The sequence below is a fragment of the Macaca thibetana genome, chromosome 20 (genome assembly GCF_024542745.1).
Source record: "Macaca thibetana thibetana isolate TM-01 chromosome 20, ASM2454274v1, whole genome shotgun sequence".
Classification (NCBI taxonomy): domain Eukaryota; kingdom Metazoa; phylum Chordata; class Mammalia; order Primates; family Cercopithecidae; genus Macaca; species Macaca thibetana.
This window is the reverse complement of record NC_065597.1, coordinates 70583482-70606706: the sequence shown is the minus strand read 5'-3', so window position 1 is coordinate 70606706 and position 23225 is coordinate 70583482. Positions and strand designations below refer to the sequence as shown.

Here is a 23225-nt window from a genome sequence, read left to right as displayed (position 1 = left end):
AGGACAAGGCAAGAGCATCGCTTGAGGCTGGGAGTTCGAGACCAGCCAGGTCCATATAGTGAGACCCCATCTCTAGGAAAAATTTAAAAATTAGCTTGGCATGGTGGCACACATCTGTTGTCCCAGCCACTCAGGAGGCGAGATGGGAAGATGGCTTGAGCCCAGGAGTTCAACGCTGCAGTGAGCCTGGGTGACAGAGCGAGATCTCGTCTATTAATTAAAAACAAAATAAAGAAAGAAAGAAAAAAAAAGAATTTGTGTTGACTGGGACTGGAAAGTTGAAACAGACCAAGAGGTTGTCCAAGGTTGTCCTCAAGGCTGATAAACAAGACTCAACCCTGGGTCAGTTACAGTCAAACTTTATTCATCCATTCACACCTGAGTCCCTCCCGGCCCCCACCTACCCTGGTCCTGCGTACTCAGGGCTTCCCAGATGGGGCGTCAGGGTGGCTTTGCTTCCAGATGCCTGCTCCCCGGGATGTGAGCCATGCCCTCCAGGATCTAAGGGAGGAGGACTGAAGGAGTCTGTTCGTCCTCCAGGCAGCAGGCGTGGAAACATCCGTCTCAGTGGCTGCTTGGCGGCGGCGGTGTGGATGGGTGTGGCTCTCTGTTCGCTGGGGGGTATTCTGCCAGGATGTATAGGAAGCCACCCAGGGCCGCCACCGCTGTGGCTGTGTTGTGGGAGGAGCAGCCATCTGCGGGAAGAGAGCCCCTGTGAGTGCTGGGTGGCAAGAACATTGGCCCTTTAATCAACACAGTCCCATTGAAAGTGCGTTTCAGCCAGGCGCGGTGGCTCACGCCTGTAATCCCGCACTTTGGGAGCCTGAGGTGGGCGGATCACTTGAGATCAAGAGTTCGAGACCAGCATGAGCAACATGATGAAACCCTGTCTGTACTAAAAAAATACAAAAATTAGCCAGGTATGGTGGCAGGCACCTATAGTCTCAGCTACTTCAGAGAATGAGGCAAGAGAATGACTTGAACCCAGGAGGCAGAGGTTGCAGTGAGCCGAGATCGTGCCACTGCACTCCAGCCTGGGCCACAGAGCAAGACTCTGTCTCAAAAAAAAAAAAAAAAAAAGTGCTTTGCAGATACCGTTTCAGGCAACTTGCAAGACACTGAGTGGGTGCTTCAGTGCTCCCTTAGGCCCCTTTTGCTGGGCCGGGTGCCCTTCTCTGGGAGGTATGTCCCTCCTAAATAACTTACCAATACAGGGATACAAAAGCCTGGCCACCTTGTCCCAGGGGGATGACTCTGTGGTGCAATTTATGCTCCAAGGCATTCCCCTCCCATCCCTGAGGGGGGATCTGACCTGAGACCGCATCCTGTCCAGCTCCTGCCTGGCTTAGCCTGCTTCCCTGACTTACATACCTCAATAAACCACATGCACCAGAATCCTGTCCCAGGTCCTGTGTAAGACCTTCTGAGATAGGGAAACTGAGGCTCGGGTAGCCAAGCTGAGCCCCCGGCCCTGGTGACTCCACAGCTCATTTTCTGACCCCAACCGCCTTCCTGTTAGTTGCCTCTGGTCTGCCTGGTCCCATGTGACCTCATGGTTCATGGAGTCAGAGTCTCAGGCCTGCGCACTTGCCTGAGATAATAACCCTTAGATGTAGTTAGTTCTTTGAGCTCAAAGTGGGCTGCACGCCTCTAGTCTCACAATCTATCCGCTTGTGGGAGGGAGTCAGGAATTCTTTCTTCTCTACCAGAAACTTTGGGAAGGGGACGGGACCCCAGCCAGGTCCCTTGAAGGGAGGGAGAATGCAGATTTCAAGGTGCTGAATGATTAACCCTGGCAGTTCATGCCTCCTGGTGGTCTACTGTATGCCACATACAATAGGGAGGGCTTTGCACGATGATCAGTCATTAGCCCCCAACAGTTTGGTGCCCATTTTACAGATGAGGAAAATGAGGCTCAGAGAGGTTGTGTGACTTTCACAGCAAGTAAGAGGCAGAAGCGGGACTCGAACCCACACAACCTGACCTCAAACCCTGTGCTCCTAGTCTCTACACCAGCTGCCTCCTGCTCCGTGGGCTTGTGTCATAAGTGCAAGAATGAGCACACCCCTGCCGGGCAGTTTTGTAGGCTGCTGGTCAACCTGGAGGTGCCTCAGGGAGGGCCTTGGGCTCTGGAATTTCTGCGTCTTCCGCTCCAGTCCCTAGGACAGTTCTTGTGTTGGGCTGTCTGACTCTGGGAACAGGCAGTTGACCAGGTAGTATACAGCAGGCCCCTACCACCCCAGCCATAGGCAGCCCCAGCCCCTCTGTGTCAGGAAGGCCTAGCTAGGGTAGAGGCCTCTGGAAGTCTCCTGAGAACTTTTCTCCCTTCTGCCTGAGCTTTGGTGGCAGCTGCGAAACTGACTCACTGGATTTCTGCTTTCACTCCTCTGTCCTGTCCACCTGTAGGCGGATGATGAGGCCACAGTGGGGTTGATGGAGAGACGTTTAGTTACTGGAATCATATACCCACGTATGTTGGACATCTACTCTGTGAGGTGGTTATTCCATATCCCTTCCTGCTTTTGCCCGCAGTTATTTAAGTTTTACTTTATTTTATTTTATTATTATTTTTTTTGAGACAGAGTCTCACTCAATCACCCAGGCTGGCGTGCAGTGGCACAATCTCAGCTCACTGCAACCTCCGTCTCCTGGGTTCAAGCGATTCTCCTGTGTCAGCCTCCCAAGTAGCTGGGACTACAGGCATGCGCCACCACGCCTGGCTAATTTTTGCATTTTTGGTAGAGATGGGATTTCACCATGTTGGCCCAGCTGGTCTTGAACTTCTGACCTCAGGTGATCCACCTGCCTTGGCCTCCCACAGTGCTGAGATTACAGGTGTGAGCCATCGCACTCGGCCTGTCTCCCCACTTTCTAAGAGGAGACCATCAGTGACCCCCAGCCTCCCTTCCACCTCCCAAACATGAAGGGCCTCTGATTAGTGCCCCTTTGGTGATGCCAAGTGCTTTTCTTCCATAGCAGAGAATAAACACAGGCCTCTGTTTTGCTAGGATATCTCAGTTTCATGTCAAGAAACTCCCTTGGGTATTTTTATTACCTGAAAATTGTTTTTCTCGCCTCTTCACTCTCCTCAAAAAATGCTGTTGATATTGGATAGCTTTAGATAATTCTTCATCTTCAGCATCTGGGAGAAGAGCAAAAGTTGAACTTCTCAAGAGAGATTTTTATTTTTTATGTTTTTATTTCTTTTTACTTCTTTTCTTTTATTTTAGAGATAGGGTCTCATTCTATTGGCCAGGCTGGGTGCAGTGGCACAGTCATAGCTCACCGCAGCCTCAAACTCCTGAGCTCACACAATCCTTCCTGCCTCAGCCTACCAAGTAGCTGGGACTACAGGCATGAACTACCATGTCCAGCTATTAAAATTTTTTTTGTTGTTTTGGTAGAGATGGGATCTCGCTATGTTGCCCAGGCTGGCCTTGAACTGCTGGGCTCAAGTGAGCTTCCGGCCTTGGCCTCCCAAAGTACTGGATTATATGTGTGAGCCACTGCAACTGGTCTCAAGGTGAATTTTTAAATGTTACTCACTAAACCTCCTGCCCCAATAACATTTCAAGGAAATTAGGTCTTCTCTTGAAACTTGAGGCTATTCCAGAAGTTTCCATCTGCACCTGTCTGCAGATCCTTTTGCATGGCCTAAACTTGTCATCTACTGATGGTTTCCCAAACTGTGGTTCCCCAAACACCCACCATCGGAACCACTGGACGTGCTTGTTAAAAATGTAAGTCCCTCCAAGACAAGCAAAAACTGAGGGAATTCATCACCACTAGACTGGCCTTACAAGAAGTGCTCAAGGGAATCCTACATCTGAAAAGAAAAAGACAGTAATCACTATCATGAAAACATGAAAAGGTATAAAAGTTACTGGTAGAGGAGAAACAGGAGAAAGAGAAAAGAAGCAAAACGATCACTAGAGAAAAGCACCAAGTAGCAGTGATAACAATAAGAAAGGAAGAAAAAAATCAAAGGATATAGAAGATAACCAGAAAACAATGAATGAAATGATAGGAGTAATTCCTCACAAGCCAATAATAACCTTGAATGCAAATTGATTCAATCCCCCACTTAAAAGATATATAGACTGGCTGAATAAATGAAAAAAACATGATCCAACTATATGCTGCCTACAAGAAACTCACTTCACTGGCAAAGACACATATGGAATGAAAGTAAAAGGGTGAGAAAAGATCTTCCGCATAAATGGAAACCAGAAGGGAGAAGGAGTAGTTATACTTAGATAAAACAGACTTTAAGTCAAAAACTGTAAAAAGAGACAAAGAAGGTCATTATATAATGTTAAAAGAATTAATTTAGCAAGAGGACATAACAATTCTAAAAATATATGTATTAAACACACTGGAGAATCCTAAAGCAAATGTTATTAGATATAAAGGGAGAGATAGACTCCAATACAATAATAGCTGAGGACATCAACACCTTGCCGTCAGCATTGGACAGATCATCTAGACAGAAACTCAACAAAAAAACACTGAACTTAAACTGCACTTGAGACCAAATGAATCTAACAGACATTTACAGAACATTTTATCTAACTGCTGCAGAATATATATTCTCATCAGCACATGGAACAGTCTCCAAAATAGACCATATGTTAGGCCAAAAAACAAGTCTCAGCAAATTTAAAAGAATTTGAATCATAGCAAGTATCTTCCTGACCACAATGGAATAAAAGTAGAAAGCAATAACAAGAGGAATTTTCAAAATTGTACAAATACAGGGAAATTAAACAACATGTTCCTGAATGACCAATGAACAAATGAAGAAATTAAGGAGAACATTTAAAAATTTCTTAACACAAGTGAAAATAGAAACACAATATGCCAAAACCTATGGGATATATAGCAAAAGCAGTATTAAGAGGGAAATTTACTTCAATAAATGCCTACATCAAAAAAGCAGAAAGATTTCGAGTAACGAACTAATGATACATCTCAAGGAACTAGAAAATCAAGACCAAATCAAGCCCCAAGCTAGTAGAAGGAAATAAATTGTAAAGATCAGAGCAGAAATAAATAAGAGACTAAAGAAACAATACAAAAGATCAATGAAACAAAAAGTTGGTTTTTAAAAAAGATCAACAAATAGATAAATTATTAACTAGACTAAGAAAAAAAGACTCAACTAAATAAAATCAGAAAGAAAAAGGAAATATTACAACTGATAACACTGAAATACAAAGGATCATTAGAGACTATTACAAACAACAAATTAGAAAACCTAGTGGAGTGTGCCAGGCATAGTGACTCATGCTTGTAATCCCAGCACTTTGGGAGGCTGAGGTGGGCATATCACTTGAGGTCAGGAGTTCGAGACCAGCCTGGTCAATATGGTGAAACCCTGTCTCTACTAAAAATACAAAAATTAGCCAGGTGTGGTAGTGGGCGCCTGTAATCCCAGCTACTCGGAGGCTGAGGCAGGAGAATCACTTGAACCTGGGAGGCGGAGGTTGCAGTGAGCTGACATTGCGCCACTGCACTTCAGCCTGGGCAACAGAACGAGACTCTGTCTCCAAACAAAAGAAAACCTAGTGGAAATTGATAAATTCCTGGACACATACAACATACCAAGATTGAACCAAGAAGAAATAGAAAACCTGAACAGACCAATTATGAGTAATGGGATTGAATGTGTAATAAAAAGTCTCCCCAAAACAAAAAGCCCAGGACCCGACAGTTTCACTGATGAATTTTACCAAATATTTGAAGAACAAATACCAATTCTTTTCAGTCTCTTCCAGAAAATTGAAGGGGAGGAAATTTTTCCAAACTCATTCTACAAGTTCAGCATTACCCAATACTAAAACCAGACAAGGACACAACAACAACAAAACTATAGGCCAATTTCCCTGATGAACCTAGATGCAAAAATCCTTAACAAAATACTAGCAAACCAAACCCAGCAATACATTAAAAATCATTCATGGCTTTCCTACTTTGACCACTTCCAGTAAGTAATTGAATGTTTTGCATTACAAAAAAAAAGTCATTCATCATGAACAAGGAGACTTTATTGCAGGGATGCAAGGATTGTTCAACGTATGTAAATCAATAAATATGACACATTACACCAATAGAATGAAAAACAAAAATCATATCATCATCTTAATAGATGCAGGAAAATGCATGTGATGAAATTTAACATCCCTTCATGATAAATCTCTCAATATGTTAGGTATAGAAGGAATGTACCTCAATATAATAAAGGTCATATATGACAAACCCACAGCCAACATTACACTGAATGAGGAAAAGATGAAAGCTTTTCCTCTAAGAAGTGGAACAACACAAGAGTGCCTACTTTCACCATTTTTATTCAACATAGTACTAGAAATCCTAGCCAGAGCAATTAAGCAAGAGAAACAAAAAAGGGCATCCAAATGAAAAAGGAGGAAGTCAGATTATCCCTGTTTGCAGATGACATGATCTGATAGACAGGAAACCCTAAAAGCTCCACCAAAAAAACTCTTAGAACTGAATGAATTCAATGAATTCAACAAAGTTGCAGAATACAGAACAATCATACAAAAAAACAGTAGCATTTCTATACCCCTGCAATGAACTAGCAGAGAAAGAAATCAAGAATGTAATCCTATTTATAAGAGCTAAAAACAAAATACCCGGCCGGGCGCGGTGGCTCAAGCCTGTAATCCCAGCACTTTGGGAGGCCGAGGCGGGCGGATCACAAGGTCAGGAGATCGAGACCACAGTGAAACCCCGTCTCTACTAAAAATACAAAAAATTAGCCGGGCGCGGTGGCGGGCGCCTGTAGTCCTAGCTACTCAGGAGGCTGAGGCAGGAGAATGGCGTGAACCCAGAAGGCGGAGCTTGCAGTGAACCGAGATCGCGCCACTGCACTCCAGCCTGGGCAACAGCGTGAGACTCCGTCTCAAAAAAAAAAAAAAAAAAAAAAAAAAAAAAAAAAAAAAATAAATAAAAACAAAATACCCAGGAATAAATTTAACCAAGGAGGTGAAAGATCTCTACAAGGAAAACTGTAAAAGACACTAATAAAAGAAATCAAAGAGAACACACAAAAAATGAAAAGACATCCCATGTTTATGGATTGGAAGACAATATTGTGAAAATATCCATACTACCAAAGTGATCTACAGATTGAATCAAAATACCAATGACATTCTTCACAGAAATAGAAAAAAAAATCCTAAAATTTATATAGAGCCACAAAAGACCACAAATAGCCAAAGCAATCCTAAGGAAAAAGAACAAAGCTGGAGGAATCATATTACTGGACTTCAAAATATGCTTCAAGGCTACAGTAAACAAAACAAGGTCAGGTGCAGTGGCTCACTCCTATAATCCCAGGACTTTGGGGGGTCGAGGTGAGCAGATCACTTGAGACCAAGAGCTCAAGACCAGCTTGGCCAACATGGAGAAACCCTGTCTCTACTGAAAATACAAATATTAGCTGGGCATGGCGGTGGTGGGTACCTGTAATCCCAGCTACTTGGGAGGCTGAGGCAGGAGAAGCACTTGAACCCGGGAGGTGGAGGTTGCAGTGAGCCAAGATTGTCCTACTGCACACCATCCTGGGTGACAGAATGAGACTGTCTGAAAAAAAAAAAAAAAAAAAAAGGAAAAGAAAAAGGCAAATAAGCTGCATAGACGTCTCAAAAGAAGGCATACAAATGGCCAACAGGTCTATGAAAAATGCTCAGCATCCCTAATCATCAGGGAAATGCAAATCAAACCACAATGAGATAGCATCTCACACTACTATCAAAAAGACAAAAAAATGGCCAAGTGCAGTGCCTCACGCCTCTAATCCCAGCACTTTAGGAGGCCGTGGCTGGTGGATCACTTTGAGCTCAGAAGTTCGGGATCAGCCTGGGCAACATGGTGAAACTCCGTCTCTACAAAAAATAAAAAAATTAGCCGGGTGTTGGTGGCTCCCACTGTAGTCTCAGCTATTCAGGAGGCTGAGACAGAAGAATCACTTGAACCCGGGAGGCAGAGGTTGCAGCGAGCCGAGATTGCACCACTGCACTCCAGCCTGGGTGACAGAGTGAGACCGTGTCTAAAAAGAAAAAAAAAAAAAAAAAAAAAAAAAAAAAAAAGACAACAAATAAATGCTGGCAAAGATGCAGAGAAAGGAGAACTCTTACACACTCTTGATGGGAATGTAAATTAGTACAGACATTATGGAAAGCAGTATGGAGATTTCTCAAAAAGCTAAAACTAGGACTTGGATAAATACCACTACTGGGTGTTTATCCAAAGGAAAGGAAATTGGTATGTTGAAGCGACATCTGCACCTCCATGTTTATTGCAGCACTATTCACAGTAGCCAAGATGCAGCAACTGAGTGTCTCTCAGCTGATGAATGGACAGAGAAAATGTGGTATACAGACCTAATGAAATACTATTTAGCCATAAAAATAACCAAATTATTTCATTCATAGCAACATCAATGAACATGGAGGACATTATATTAATTGAAGTAAGCCAGGCATGGAAAGATAAATGTTACATGTCCTTCCTCATTTGTGGAAGCTACAAAAATTGATCTCATAGAAGTAGAGTGTTGAGTCAGGTCACCTATAATCCCAGTATTTTGGGAGGCTGAGGCAGGTGCATCACTTGAGGTCAGGAGATCCTGACCAGCCTGGCCAACATGGTGAAACCCTGTGTCTACTAAAAATATGAAAACTAGCTGGGCATGGTGGCACACACCTGTAGTACCAGCTACTCGGGAGGCTGAGGCAGGAGAATGGCTTGAACCTGGGAGGTGGAGGTTGCAGTGAGCCGAGATAGCGCCACTGCACTCCAGCCTGGGTGACAGAGCGAGACTCCATCTCTAAAAAAAAAAAGAAGGGGAGTGTTGAATAGTGGTTACTAGAGGTGGGGAGGGGGATGGGGAGAAGAGATAACCAGAGGTTGGTTAGACGATGCACTAGTATGGCCAGGAGGAGGAATAAGTGGTACTGTTCCATAGTGCTATAGGGTGATTGCAAATAACAACAATTTGTGGCATGGGTTTTTTTTTTTTTTTTTTTTTTTTTTTTTTTTTTTTTTTTTTTTTTTAAGACAGTATCTCGCTGTGTCACCCAGGCTGAAGTGCAGTGGTGCAGTCATGGCTCACAGCACCCCTTGACCTCCTGGGGCTCAAGTGATTCACCCACCTCAGTCTCCCAAGTAGCCAGGAGCATAGGCGTGCGCCACCACGCCTGGCTAATTTTTTTGATATTTTTAGTACACATGGGGTTTTGCCATGTTGGCCAGGCTGGTTTCTAATTCCTGAGCTCAAGCCATCCACCTGCCTTGGCCTCCCAAAGTGCTGGGATTATAAGGCATGAGCCTATTGCGTATTTTCAAATAGCTAGAAGAGCGAATTTGGAATGTTCCCAACACAAAGAAATGACAGATGTTTGAGGTGATGCATCTGCTCATTACATATTGTATACATGCATGGAAATATCACACTGTACCCTATAAATATGTACATTATTACGTGTCTATGGAGAATAATAGTAAAGCCAAAAATGCAAGTTCCATAGCCCCATCCTCAACCTGCTGAAGCTTTAGGTCTGGGGGCCTAAGAATCTTCATTGTATAAACTCTGTTTTAAAAACACACCATCTTATTTCAAAAGCGTTTGCTTCTTGGAGCATCCCGAGCTTCTAATGAGGACACTAGCATTTCCTGGGAGCTGCCCTGTGCCTGGCACAGGCTATGCGGCTTCAAATGTGTCACAGCGACTCTCCTTGCAGCTCAGGAAGGTCGGGATTACTATGTTCATTTATTTACAGACAGGGAAATTGAGGCTCAGAGGGGTGAAGCAGCTTATTCCAAAGGGACCAGCTGTTCAGTGTCACCCAGCTAGGAAGTGGCTGAGTCCTCTGCGTCTCCACCCTCTGCTCTGTCACCTCCTCCTGTGTAGTTGTTTCTGACCACCCACCTGGAGAGCCTTCCCTGGAGTTTTCTTCCTCACCCTGTCGTCTCCTTTATAGCTCTTACCAGAACGTGCAATTCTTTAACTTCTTGGTTTGTTCTGGTGATTTATGTTTCTTTTCCTCGGGGCTCTGGTTTTTCCTAGAGCCTAGATGGTGTCTGGCACATTAGTAGGTGCTCAGTATGTACTTGCTGAATGAATGGTGATGTGGTGTGGCTGTGTCCCCACCCAAATCTCATCTTGAATTGTAGCTCCCATAATTCCCAGGTGCTGTGGGAGGGACCTGGTGGGAGGTAACTGAATCATGGGAGCCGTTTCCCCCATACTGTTCTCATGGTGGTGAGTAAGTCTCACAAGAGCTGATGGTTTTATAAGGGATTTCCCTTTGTGCTTGCTTCTCATTCTCTCTTGTCTGCTGCTATGTGAGACGTGCCTTTTGCCTTCCACTATGATTGTGAGGCCTCCCCAACCATGTGCAACTGTGAGTCCATTAAACGTCTTTTTCTTTATAAATCACCCAGTCTTGGGTTTGTCTTTATCTTCAGCCTAAAAACAGTACAATACAAATGGGCTTGTTAATGCAGCTGCAGGGGCTAACACCTTCCAATAAGGCGGGCTCCTGTCTTGCCACATTTTGGCTTCCAAAGCTCTGAGCCTGTTTCTACTTGTGTGCACACATGTCTGTGTGTGTGTGCACCTGCAGGTTACAAATCCCTCACCAACCTTAACACCAATGCATTGTTTCCACACCTGGCCTAGAAACCCAGCGCCGCCCCCCACCCCCCCACTGTCCCCGCTCTTAGCCAGGGCAGCAGCGCAGCTCACCGGGCTCCCCGAAGCATCCTTCCCGCTGTTTCTGCCAGCTGAGAATGGCCTCCAGCCACCGGAGCTTGTAGAAGTCGGAGAAGCCGCCCATTCCACAGAACATGACTGGAAGTAAAGACGGGGGCCCTCTGCAGGCCTGCCCCCCAGGCCCACCTCCTCCCACTCCCCAGGGCTGCCACGGTACCACCTGCGTTCATCTGCCTGGGTTAGGCAGCACTAGGGGGTGGGCGTTCAATGCAGGGGCTGGAAGGAGGCAGCTCGAGCCTTTGCCTGAGCAACTAGGGGCTCCCACACTTGTGTCCCACCTCCCACTGAGGGCCTTGGTCAGGGCTGCTCCAAAGTCAGGGTCAGTGGAGGGGTTTGGACACCCCAGCCAGCGAGAAGCCGCCCAAGCGCTCCCTGTCTCACCTATCCATATGACTTTGGAGGTCTATCTGCCAGTGACCTGGTCCATCTGTGTAGAGCTTAGTCACTGGGGCAGCCTTTGGGGCCAGGAAGCTGTCACACAGTGGCAGGTGAAATACAGGATGCCCAGTTACATTTGGGTTTTCGATAAACAATGAATATAATTTTTGAGTATAAGTATAACCCATGAAATATTTGGGATAAACTTATACTAAAAATGGATTCATTGCTTATCTGAAGTTCAAATTTAACTGAGCACTCTGTTTACTTGCTTAATCTGGCAACTCTGTGTGTGTGTGTGTGTGTGTGTGTGTTTGTGTTGGTCGGGGGACACCCTGCTCCTTTGTCCCTGGGGCAGAATGCTGGCCATACTGTTTTCCATGAAGATGTCCCGGGTAGGGTAGGCATATCCGATGGCCTCAGCTCTGCGGTTCAGGTCCATCATGTTGGCGCAGAAGAGGTTGATATAGTCCTGGCTCTGTTGGAACGGTCCCTGTGTGCATCCCCTCTGGGGAGACAAACACCCAAAGACGAAGGAGTCAGTGGTATGGATGACAGACACATGCCCTGCTATGGGAAAGTCTTGCAGTTCTGAGACAGTCTTGCAAGGGGCTGTGTTTAGGACAGGTCTTTTTCTCCTTTTTGCAGGATTTCTTCCCCATGCACACCCCCAGCCTGCTGGGGCTCCTTCATCAGAGAGAGTTGGGTTCGAGATCCAGCTCTGCCGATTAGGAGCTGTGTGATCTTAATTTGCTAAAGTAACCTTTCTGAGCCTCAAAAGTTTTTATTGGGAAAGAGTGAGGCCGCTAGAAACTGCACCAGAGGGGCTCTCATGTGGGTGGATGACACAGCTGGGAAGTGCCCAGTGTGAGGCCTGAGCCACTAGGAGGTGCTGTATGATTGCGGGGAGGCAATGCAATCTACAAGCAGCCTGACCCCGTGGGCAGCTTCAGTGCTACTCAAAGTGTGGGCGGAGAACCGGGCTGGTCACTGCATATGCTGGGAGAAAAGGACAGGAGTTGACAGCAGACTTTAGACACTTCCGCGGCAGTGTTCAGAGTGACTTTCCACCTGTTGAATCTGATGATCAAAATCATTCCCTTGTAATATGGTTTTTATTGTATTTATTAAAATATTGGTCTGTCACAGCTTGCTGAGAAATAATCAGTTTTAAACTCTGTTGGAAAAAAAAAACAGCGTCCCCTCACCTAAGAATTTCTGGACAAAGATGATGAACCCTACTTTTCTATATGAAGAAATTTATATGGCCAGGCGCGGTAGCTCACGCCTATAATCCCAGCATGTTGGGAGGCTGAGGCGGGTGGATCACGAGGTCAGGATTTCAAGACCAGCCTGGCCAACATGGTGAAATTTCTTCTCTACTAAAAATACAAAAATTAGCTGGGCATGGTGGCATGTGCCTGTAATCCCAGCTACTTGGAAGGCTGAGGCAGATAATTGCTTAAATTCAGGAGGCAGAGGTTGCAGTGAGCCAAGATCACACCACTGCACTCCAGCCTGGGCAACAGAGTGAGACTCTGTCTCAAAAAAAAAAGAAAAAAGAAAAAAATATATAGTGGCATATATATATATATATATAGTGGTGTGTATATATATAAAGAAAAGAAATATATATTGTGGCATATATATTTTTATATATATATGCCACATATATATATGCCACTATATATATGTGCCACTATATATATAGTTCTTTATTTTATATTTTTAATATGTGTATATAAAGTGCCATATGTATATATAGTGGCATATATACGTGTGTGTGTGTGTGTGTGTGTATATATATATATATATGAGAATAATGTAGTGGCATGATCTCAGCTCACTACAGCCTCTGCCTCCCTGGTTCAAGTGATACTCCTGCCTTAGCCTCCTGAGTAGCTGGGATTACAGGTGCACGCCACCATGCCCAACTAATTTTTATATTTTTAGTAGAGACGGGATTTCACCTTGTTGGTCAGGCTGGTCTCGAACTCCTGATCTCAAGTGATCCACCCACCTTGGCCTCCCCAAGTACGGGGATTACAGGCGTGAGCCACGGTGCCTAGCCTCATTCATTTGTTTTTGTTTACAGAGTTCTTTCTGATGGTTCTCTTTTATTCTCTCTGTCTTTCTCTTATTGTGTTTTTCTGATGCCCTGCAGTCCAGTTCAGCAGGCAAAGCTGTCTGTTTCACCGGCTCAGCAGAATCCCAAATGCCAGATCCCAAATTGGCTCAGTTACACAGCAGAAGTATGGTAGGGGCCCTATTTCTCCCTCCTGAAGTCCCAAGTACAAATCCAAAACTCTGCTTATTTTCCTGGTATGTAGCAGACAAAATTACATTGCCACAGGCCCCTTTTCATTTCTTTCTTTCTTTTTTCTTTTTCTTTTTCTTTTTTTTTTTTGAGACAGTCTCACTCCGTTGTCCAGGCTGGAGTGCAATGGCGTGATCTCGCTCACTGCAGCCTCTACCTCCCAGGTTCCAGCGATTCTCCTGCCTCAGCCTCCCCTTGTAGCTGAGATTACAGGTGTGCACCACCACGCCCAGCTAATTAATTTTTGTGTTTTTATTTTTTATTTTTTATTTTTTTTTTTTTTTGAGACGGAGTCTCGCTCTGTCGCCCAGGCTGGAGTGCAGTGGCGCGATCTCGGCTCACTGCAAGCTCCGCCTCCCGGGTTCCCGCCATTCTCCGGCCTCAGCCTCCCGAGTAGCTGGGACTACAGGCGCCCGCCACTGCGCCCGGCTAATTTTTTTCTATTTTTAGTAGAGACGGGGTTTCACCATGGTCTCGATCTCCTGACCTTGTGATCCGCCCGCCTCGGCCTTCCAAAGTGCTGGGATTACAGGCGTGAGCCACCGCGCCCGGCCATGTGTTTTTAATATAGAAGGGGTTTCACCATGTTGGCCCAGTTGGTCTTGAACTCCTGGCCTCAAGTGATCTGCCCGCCTTGGCCTCCTAAAGTGCTGGGATTACAGGTGTGAGCCACCACGTTCGGCCGCCCCTTTTCCTTTTTCCTTCCCCTTCCGCTGGCACGGCGGGGCTCCCTGGGTACTCACCATTCTGGCCCAGAGGAAGAAGAGCATTTGGTGGGACAGGCAGTAGCCCGAGCAGCCAGGCTTGGTCATGAGGCTCCTGCAGAGGTCCGAGAGGCCGCAGGGCTCGCTGCTGTCTGTCCTGGGGGAAAGTGGTTCCAAGCTGTTAAGGATGGAGCACTGACCCTGCCCTGCGTCTTCCCAGGTTGCGATCCAGCCTCCCAGTTGTAGTTCTTGGAACTCCCAGTAGATTCCAGACACCCAGCTGGGCATGGGGGTTGCCAGAGAAAATATAGCAGTTCTGCATCTCGATTTGCTAAATCTGGCTGCCCTAGCACAGGAAAGATGATGCTAGAGCTATCCCGGGGTTGAGGAAGCCACCAAGGCTGAAACTTCCTCTTGCTCCCTGGGACAAATCACATCTTTTCCAGCCCTAAATGGTGGGTCCTTGAATCCAGACCACTTGGAATCTGGGCCCAACATGCTTATTCCTCCTGCACCAGCCGGGCGCGGCGGCTCACACCTGTAATCCCAGCACTTTGGGAGGCTGAGGCAGGCAGGTCGCCTGAGGTCAGGAGTTCGAGACCAGCCTGGCCAACATGGTGAAACCCTGTCTCTACCAAAAACACAAAAATTAGCTGGACATGGTGACACACACCTGTAATCCCAGCTACTTGGGAGGCTGAGGTAGAATCACTTGAGAATCACTTGAATCTGGGAGGCAGAGGTTGCGGTGAGCTGAGATTGCATCACTGCACTCCAGGCTGGGAGACGGAGTGAGACTGCATCTCAAAATAAATGAATAAATGAAAAGAAAAAATACACACACAACTACAAAAATTAGCCGGGTGTGGTGGCGTACGTCTGTAATCCCACCTACTCAGGAGGCTGAGGCACGAGAATCGCTTGAACCTGAGAGGCAGAGGTTGCCGTGAGCCGAGAAAGAACACACCACTGCACTCCAGCCTGGATGACAGAGTGAGACTCTGTCTCAAAAAAAAATTAAATAAAATTTTTTAAGAAAGCAGGGGTCCTTGACTGGGGCCCAACCCCTCGGTGAGCTCAGCCATGTCCTGGCCCAAGCACTGCTCTGAAGGATGCTGAGAGGATGCGGCCTGGGCACCTGCTGCCCACTTTGCCCATGGGCTCCTGCGCCCAGGGCTGCCCTAGGGTCTTGCTCCAAGCCCACCAAGTACCAGGATAAAATGAGGAGCCCAACTAGGCTCAGTCCTGCCTTCCCGGACCTGCATCCTCACTGGGGATGGGGACAGGCCCATAATACAAATGTAAATTGCATCTGTGGCTATAAGACCTCTCACGGGAGGTCTGCTATGTGCTGGGGTCGGAGGTAGGATGGGGTTTGGAGGTAGGATGCTGGCACCAACCCTGGGGGATGGACAGACTTCCTGAGGCCCAAGGGGTGGGGTGGGTGGGGTGGGGGAGCAAAGTCTTTGAAGTGGGAGGGAGCCTGGGAGAGTCTGAAAAGAGGCCTCTAGGGGCCTGGGGACTTGGAAGGGTGGAGAGGAATTGGGAATTTGTCCTGGGACCTGGAGGTGGTGTGTTCAGCTGTGGCTGCTGGAAGACCCGCTGTGGCATGGGAGGCCAGCGGGCAGCTGGAGCATGGGGCACCCTGCAAGAGTGGGAGAGGGCAGAGCCCGGCAGCTTTGGGGAGCTGCACCTGGGTCTGCACAAACCCCTGGCTTCAGCCCTGGGGACTTGGAGAAGGAGGAGCGGGACAGGGCCAGCTGAGAACAAGTGCGTTTGGGTTTCCAGCAAATAGGGCAAGTGCAGGGCCCACCCGGTTCCCAGCAGCTGCACCAGGCATGCGTCGCTGCTCTCCTCTGAGAATGAGTCCTGGGGCTCGAACGTGGGGTAGACCAAGGAGGCGTTGGTGTGGATCCAGGCATGTGGGAGCTTCCAAAACCCGGGCTGGAGGGTCAGCTGGAACTCTGCCAGAGAGGACAGATAGGTGGGGCAGGCTGTGGGGGTGATCCACGAGCAGTGGGCCACCCTGGTGTCCCCACCCCCTCCGGCAGCTCTGCCCACTGGCAGGTGCAGCTCAGGGCTTTAAGCCCTGTCTCCTGGCTCCAGATTGGGTTTGAAACACTCAAGAAAGCTCCTTTCGCTTATAAAACCATTTTTCCCCCAATCAATAGGAACAGTGTTGGGACGGGATTTGACTAAACCCACTGCATCCCATGGAAGACCCAGATAAATAAAAGGGTTCGTTTCCCAGGTGCGGGGCTTACACCTGTCATCCCAGCACTTGGGGAGGCTAAGGAAGGAAGATCGCCCGAGGCCCAAAGTTCCAGACCTGCCTAGGTAACATAGCAAGACTCTGTCTCCACAAAAATGAAAAAAGTAGCCAGGTGTGGTGGTGTGCACCTGTAGTCCCAGCTGAGGCAGGAAGATGCTGGAGAATGCAGTGAGCTATGATTGGCTTTTTTTTTTTTTTTTTTTTTTTTTTTTTTAGTGATAGGGCTCACGCCTATAATTCCAGCACTTTGGGAGGCCGAGGCGGGCAAATCACTTGAGGTCAGGAGTTCAAGACCAACCTGGCTAACACAGTGAAATCCTGTCTCTACTAAAAATATAAAAAATTACCCGGGCGTGGTGGCGGGTGCCACCAGCTAATTTTTGGGGAGCTGCACCTGGGTCTGCACAAACTCCTGGCTTCAGCCCTGGGGGCTTGGAGAAGGAGCTACTCGGGAGGCTGAGGCAGGAGAATGGTGTGAACCCGGGAGGCGGAGCTTGCAGTGAGCTGAGATTGCGCCACTGCACTCCAGCCTGGGCAACAGACCAAGACTCCGTCTCAAAAAAAAAAAAAGAAAAAGAATTAGCTGGGCGTGGTGGCGGGTGCCTGTAGTCCCAGCTACTTGGGAGGCTAAGGCAGAAGAATCACTTGAACCCAGGAGGCAGAGGTTGCGGTGAGCCGAGACTGCACCACTGCACTCCAGCCTGGGCAACAGGGTGAGACTCTGTCTCAAAACAACAACAACAACAACAACAACAACAAGTGGGGAGGTGGGATTAGCAGGGAGGTGATATTAGTAGACCCCTTTGGTTTGGTGAGAAAGTGGAGCTCTTAACTAAACAGGTGCCCGGTCATAGGCATCTTTAAGGCGACATAGGCGGGGACAGTGTTAGGGACCAGGCCTGGGAGAGGGTGGGGCCCTCAACACTGGAAAGGTCAGCCCGTGTTAGGGACCAGGCCTGGGAGAGGGTGGGGCCCTCAACACTGGAAAGGTCGGCCCGTGTTAGGGACCAGGACTGGGAGAGGGTGGAGACCTCAACACTATAAAGGTCGGCCTGGGCTATGGTCCCTGCGGCTGGACTGCCGTGTGAGCGTGAAGATGGCCTGGCTACCTCCCCGCTGACCCCCACACATCTGATGGGAGCGGGGAGCAGGGGAGACAGGCTTGGAGCAGCATGACGGGCTGGTTATTTGTGCCCCACCCTTGCCATCCAGGAACAACTCAGCCAGACTTATTAGATGGGAGCTTTTGCAGGGTCACTCTGAGCTAGTGAGGAAAGAGAGACTCTCAGTGGTCATAAGGCGTGAGAGAGATAAACCCCACCATTTTGGAAAATAGAGTGTGGACAACTTCAGGAATTTTTACTGACATTTAATGAAGTGGATTAATATAATTTGGTGATATGGGACACTACTGTTTGCTGTGCAAAGGGTCACATCGCCTTTTGGACACTCTCCCCTCTGGGACAGCCCAGCCCCTCCGCTCTGGTCCAGGACCAGGACCTCCAGCTTGCGCATGCACTGAATGCATGAGAGTAGACACCCTGCCTACTCCGCACCCCTCTGTGTCGGGGGGAGAGCCCATCAGAGTCTGAAGTCAAGGATGACCGCATGTCCCCAGGGCTTGTCTGTGGCTTGTTCAGCAGACAGGTCGAAGTTGGTTACGGACTGTCCCAGCCCAGCCTAGCCCCAGGAGAGCCCACACTGGGTTATTTCAGTCAATATCCCCAGAGGCGCTGTTCCTGAGGGAATGGGACACCCCACGTGTGCTCACCTCTTAGGTACTTGGGGTCACTCAGCTTGAGGTAGAGGAGGGATCTCTGGATGGCAGCCTCCAGCTTCTCCCCCAGCGTCCCCACGCGCAGGCTCAGCGGCTGCAGCAGGGGCTCCTGAGCCCACTTCTCCTGGACGCTTTTTAGCTGCTCTGGAAGAGATCGGAGTTAATTCACTCTACTATTTGGAATTGGGACTTTTTTGTTTTGTTTTGTTTTTTGCCTTGAAACAGGGAAAAAAAAATTTCCCCAAAGTCTAATGCTTCCTGGGAGCCTCTCTGGCTTCTCCAGCACTCAGAGGGGAAGGATTTACTGAGCTGACTGGAAATGAGGTCAGGATGAGGGTGATTTGGGCAATGGGAATGGGTGTCACAGTGGTAGAAGGTGGTGGCTGAGAGCTTGGTTTCTGGAGGCGGACCTGGGTTCAAATCCTTGATACTTGAGGTTCAAATCCTCAAATCCTTGACTCAGACACTTTCTTGTTGGATGGCCAGAGAAAGGTTGCAGGGTAGAGAACCACTGTGTACAGTTGAGCAGGTTGTACACTGCACAAGGGCAACACACATTCGGATCATGGGTTTGTATACGTAGTAAGACAATTTCCCAGCAGATGGCTGTCAAGTGACTTCAGGAAGGAAGGGCCTTTTTCTACTTCCCACAGAGGTACCCTGTGGGCTAGCAGTAGCTTCGTTGGGGTGGGAGAGAATGGTGAAGATCCAGAGATGGCCAGAAACTAGGGAGACATGAGGGAGAGCATCTGAGTGAGAGCACCCACACAGGGCTGAGAGGGCGAGGGATGAAGTAGGGCAGCTGCCGTCAGGTAGGAACCTTGTTAGGGAGGATGGGCTAGGTTAAGAAGGATGCTGAGGACGTCCTTCAGGGCAACTGGCTCTGTCACGCCCCTCTGCTCAGTCCCCTTCACGGGCACACCCGCAGGGAAGAAGTACAGACTTGGGAGTGCTAACAGGGAGAGGGTCCTGTGTGTCAGAGTGTCTCCTCCTGTGATTGCACCGGGTCTACAAAGTCCAACAGGACAGGGGTCCTGAACCCCCAGTTCAGTACTGGTCTATGGCCGGTTAGGAACGGGGCCGCACAGCAGGAGGTGAGTGGTGGGTGAGCGAGCGAAGCTTCATCTGTAATTGACAGCCGCTCCCCATCATTCGCTCTCGTTACCGCCTGAACTCTGCCTCCTGTCAGATCAGTGGCTGCGTTAGATTCTCACAGGAGTGCGAACCCTGTTGTACGAACTGCACATACGAGGGATCTAGGTTGCACACATTACATGATGAGGATCTAATGCCCGATGATCTGTCACTGTCTCCCATCACCCCCAGATGGGATTATCTAGTTGCAGGAAAACAGTCTCAGGGTTTCCACTGATTCTACATTATGGTGAGTTGTATAATTATGTATTATAACGTAATAATGATAAACAGAAAGTGGGCCGGGCACGGTGGCTCATGCCTGTAATCCCAGCACTTTGGGAGGCCGAGGCAGGTGGATCACTTGAGGCCAGGAGTTCAAGACCAGCCTGGCCAACATGGTAAAACCTCATCTCTACCAAAAATACAAAAATTAGCCGGGCATGGTGGCGGGCGCCTGTAGTCCCAACTACTTGGGAGGCTGAGGCAGGAGAATCACTTGAACCCGGACGTGGAGGTTGCAGTGAGTCGAGGTGGTGCCACTGCACTACAGCCTGGGCAACAGAGCGAGACTCTGTCTCAAAATAATAATAATATTAAATACAAAATAAAGTGCACAATAAATGTAATGCACATGAGTCATCCTGAAACCTTCCCCTCCACCTCAGTTCATGGAAAAATTGCCTTCCGCAAAACCAGTCCCTGGTGTCAAAAAGGTTGAGGACCGCTGCAATGGGACGTAGACCCTGCCCACTGGGAGCTCATTGTTTAGAGAGATACAGATGAAGAAGCCGTTGCTGCTAGTCAAGGATGCTCAGCGCTTTGATAAATGGAAACAGTAATGGCTGACAAGTACTGCCCCACTGGTAAGATGACATAGACACACAATCTCACGAGATACATGTGCATGATTGTGTGCTACTGCCATCCACCAGCTCAGCTGAAGGATGAGGAAACCAAAACTCCACGAGAGCAGGTAACTCAGTGCCATGCAGCCAGTTGGGGGAGATCCAGGATTTGAACTCTGGTAGTCCGGTTCTGAAGTTCTGTTCTAGGCACTGGCACTGCCTTTGCTCCCTTCTGGGCACAGTTCACGGTTGTGGTTGTATTAAGCACTGAATTCCTGGGGAATCTCTTATGGAGCAAGATTATTGCGAGGGGAAGGGGCAGTGGATGTGTGATGTGGCGTGGATGGAGAAGCCGGGCCCGCTGCGGCTGTCAAGGAGCGGGGAATCTGGTCTGAGGCTGTTAGGTGGGTCCGCTTTCCCAGTGAATGCTACCCAGTCATGAGTAAGAGAACCCCCTCCCTTCACTGGTAAAAGAGGATAATAATAATGGGTGTAACCTCAGGGAAGACGGGGATAGGGCATTGAAGTACTCCATGCAGTGCACCTGGGTTGTGCCCACGTTGAGCAGATACTTAGGGAACTGCAGCTTTTGCTATCACATGCGCCCCAGGAAGCACCCACCCCCGTGGGAGCCACCTGCGTGCTTGTGTGTGATGTGCGTGTGTGCGTGCATGAGTGCTTGTGTGTGATGTGTGCTTGTGTGTGTGTGATGTGCGTGTGTGTGCCTGCGTGCTAGTGTGTGATGTGCGTGTGTGTGCGTGCATGTGTTTGTGTGTGATGTGTGCTTGTGTGTGTTGCGTGTGTGCGCGTGCATGTGTGCTTGTGTGATGTGCGTGTGCGTGCATGCGTGCTTGTGTGTGTGATGTGCGTGTGCGTGTGCATGTGTGCTTGTGTGCGTGATGTGTGCTTGTGTGTGTGATGTGCGTGTGTGTGTGCGTGCATGCGTGCTTGTGTGTGATGTGTGTGTGTGCGTGCATGCGTGCTTGTGTGTGTGTGTGCTTGCGTGTGTGTGATGTGCTTGTGTGTGCATGCATGCGTGCTTGTGTGTGTGTGTCATGTGCGTGTATGTGCGTGCATGCATGGTTGTGTGTGTGATGTGTGCTTGTGTGATGTGCATGTGTGTGCGCGTGCATGTGTGCTTGTGTGTGTGATGTGTGCTTGTGTGTGATGTGCGTGTGTTTGCGTGCATGCGTGCTTTTGTGTGATGTGCGTGTGTGTGTGCATGCGTGCTTGTGTGTGATGTGTGTGTGCATGCATGCGTGCTTGTGTGTGTGTGGTGTGCGTGTGTGCGTGCATGCATGCTTGTGTGTGTGATGTGTGCTTGTGTGTGTGCTTGTGTGTGTGTGCATGCGTGCTTGCATGTGATATGCATGTGTGTGATGTGCATGTTTGTGTGCGTGCATGCATGCTTGTGTGTGATGTGCGTGTGTGTGCGTGCATGCGTGCTTGTGTGTGATGTGTGCTTGTGTGTGTGATGTGTGCGTGCGTCCATGCGTGCTTGTGTGTGTGTGATGTGTGTGTGATGTGAGTGTGTGTGTGTGCATGCGTGCTTGTGTGTGTGTGGTGTGTGTGTGTGTGCGTGCATGCGTGCTTGTGTGTGATGTGTGCTTGTGTGTGTGCATGCGTGTTTGCGTGTGTGATGTGCATGTGTGTGTGCGTGCATGTGTGCTTGTGTGTGTGATGTGCGTGTGTGTGTGCGTGCATGCATGTTTGTGTGTACATGCATGCATGCTTGTGTGTGTGATGTGCATGTTCGTGTGCATGCATGCATGCTTGTGTCTGTGATGTGTGTGTGCGTGCATGCATGCTTGTGTGATGTGCATGTGTGTGTGCATGCATGCTTGCGTGTGTGTGCGTGCGTGCATGCCTGTGTGTGTGCGCGCATGCATGCGTGCTTGTGTGTGTGATGTGCATGTTTGTGTGTGTGCATGCATGCTTGTGTGTGTATAATGTGCGTGTGTGTGCGTGCATGCGTGCTTGTGTGTGTGTGATGTGCGTGTGTGTGTGTGCGTGCATGCATGCATGTTTGTGTGTCTGTGCATGATGGGTGTGTGTGTGTTTGCCTTGGCCTGTCTCCAGCCCCCTTCTTGGGGATCTTATAGCTCTTAAAGCTAAACAAACACTTGACTGTTCTTGCAGAAACTTCAGGAGACTCTGGCTGGAAGTGGAGGAAGCAGGGTTGGAACCGGATCTTGAGGGTCCTGAGTTTTGTCCACAGCCAGCTCCCTCAAGGGGAGGGGCCCTCCCACCAATATCTGTTCGCGGAGCTCTCTCCCTGCTCCCCTTGTTCGTGGTGAGTCAGGAGGGGCTGTCAAATGGATCATTTCATTCTGAGAAAAAGATAATTCCCAAATCCCTTCCCATGTTGCCTTTAAATCTTTCCTACTTCTAAAAAATTGGTAACACTTAGCTGGGCCACAGCCCCCAGGAAGAGCCATCCCCTGGTCTCCTGTCTCCTTATAGCTGAGGCAGGCTATTCGGGGGCCAGGAGGCTGCCAGGTCCCAGGCGTACAGAGCAGGGCAGAGGACAAAGCTGAGAGCTAGCTTCCCAGTGTCCAGCCAGGGGAACTGGGGCTCACTTACCTTCCAGCACGCGGACCCCCACCATGCCATCCAGGTTGATTTCGGGCAGCCTCTGTTCTAGGAAGACGGTGGCTCTCTCCAGCGCAGACAGGATTGGGTCCGCAATGGTGGCTTTACTTTCGGCAGTGTCCAGTCCAGGCAGCGAGTAGGACCCCAGCGGTGGCAGTGCCGTCAGTAAGAGCAGGAGCAGCAGCCCCGGGCTGGCCATGGCTGGCCTCTGCTCACAGCTGGTCACACGCTCAGCACCCCGAGCTCTGGCCCAGCCCAGGCCGCCTCTGCACGCCCTCCTCCCACCTCCTCCCCACCTCCCCCTGGCAGACCTGAAGACCAGTGGCCCGGCAGGGCTGCCAAAAAGCCTGGGGTGGCCTGGGCAAAGGACTCTGGGAAGGGTGGCTGCGGGGGGATGACTGC

The 23225-nt window shown here is 48.8% G+C and overlaps 1 protein-coding gene across 1 annotated transcript; it reads right to left on the bottom strand.

Moving 5' to 3' along the window:
- Positions 1-343: 343 nt before the first annotated feature.
- On the bottom strand, positions 344-23136 carry C20H16orf89 (chromosome 20 C16orf89 homolog). The gene is made up of 8 exons (XM_050774416.1): positions 22815-23136; positions 18244-18393; positions 16014-16164; positions 14240-14357; positions 11552-11687; positions 10775-10879; positions 3056-3142; positions 344-695 (listed from the first exon to the last, which is right to left on the bottom strand). The coding sequence occupies exons 1-8, from the start codon at positions 23020-23022 to the stop codon at positions 565-567; spliced, it is 1086 nt and encodes a 361-aa protein (XP_050630373.1). The 5' UTR covers positions 23023-23136; the 3' UTR covers positions 344-564.
- Positions 23137-23225: the final 89 nt, after the last annotated feature.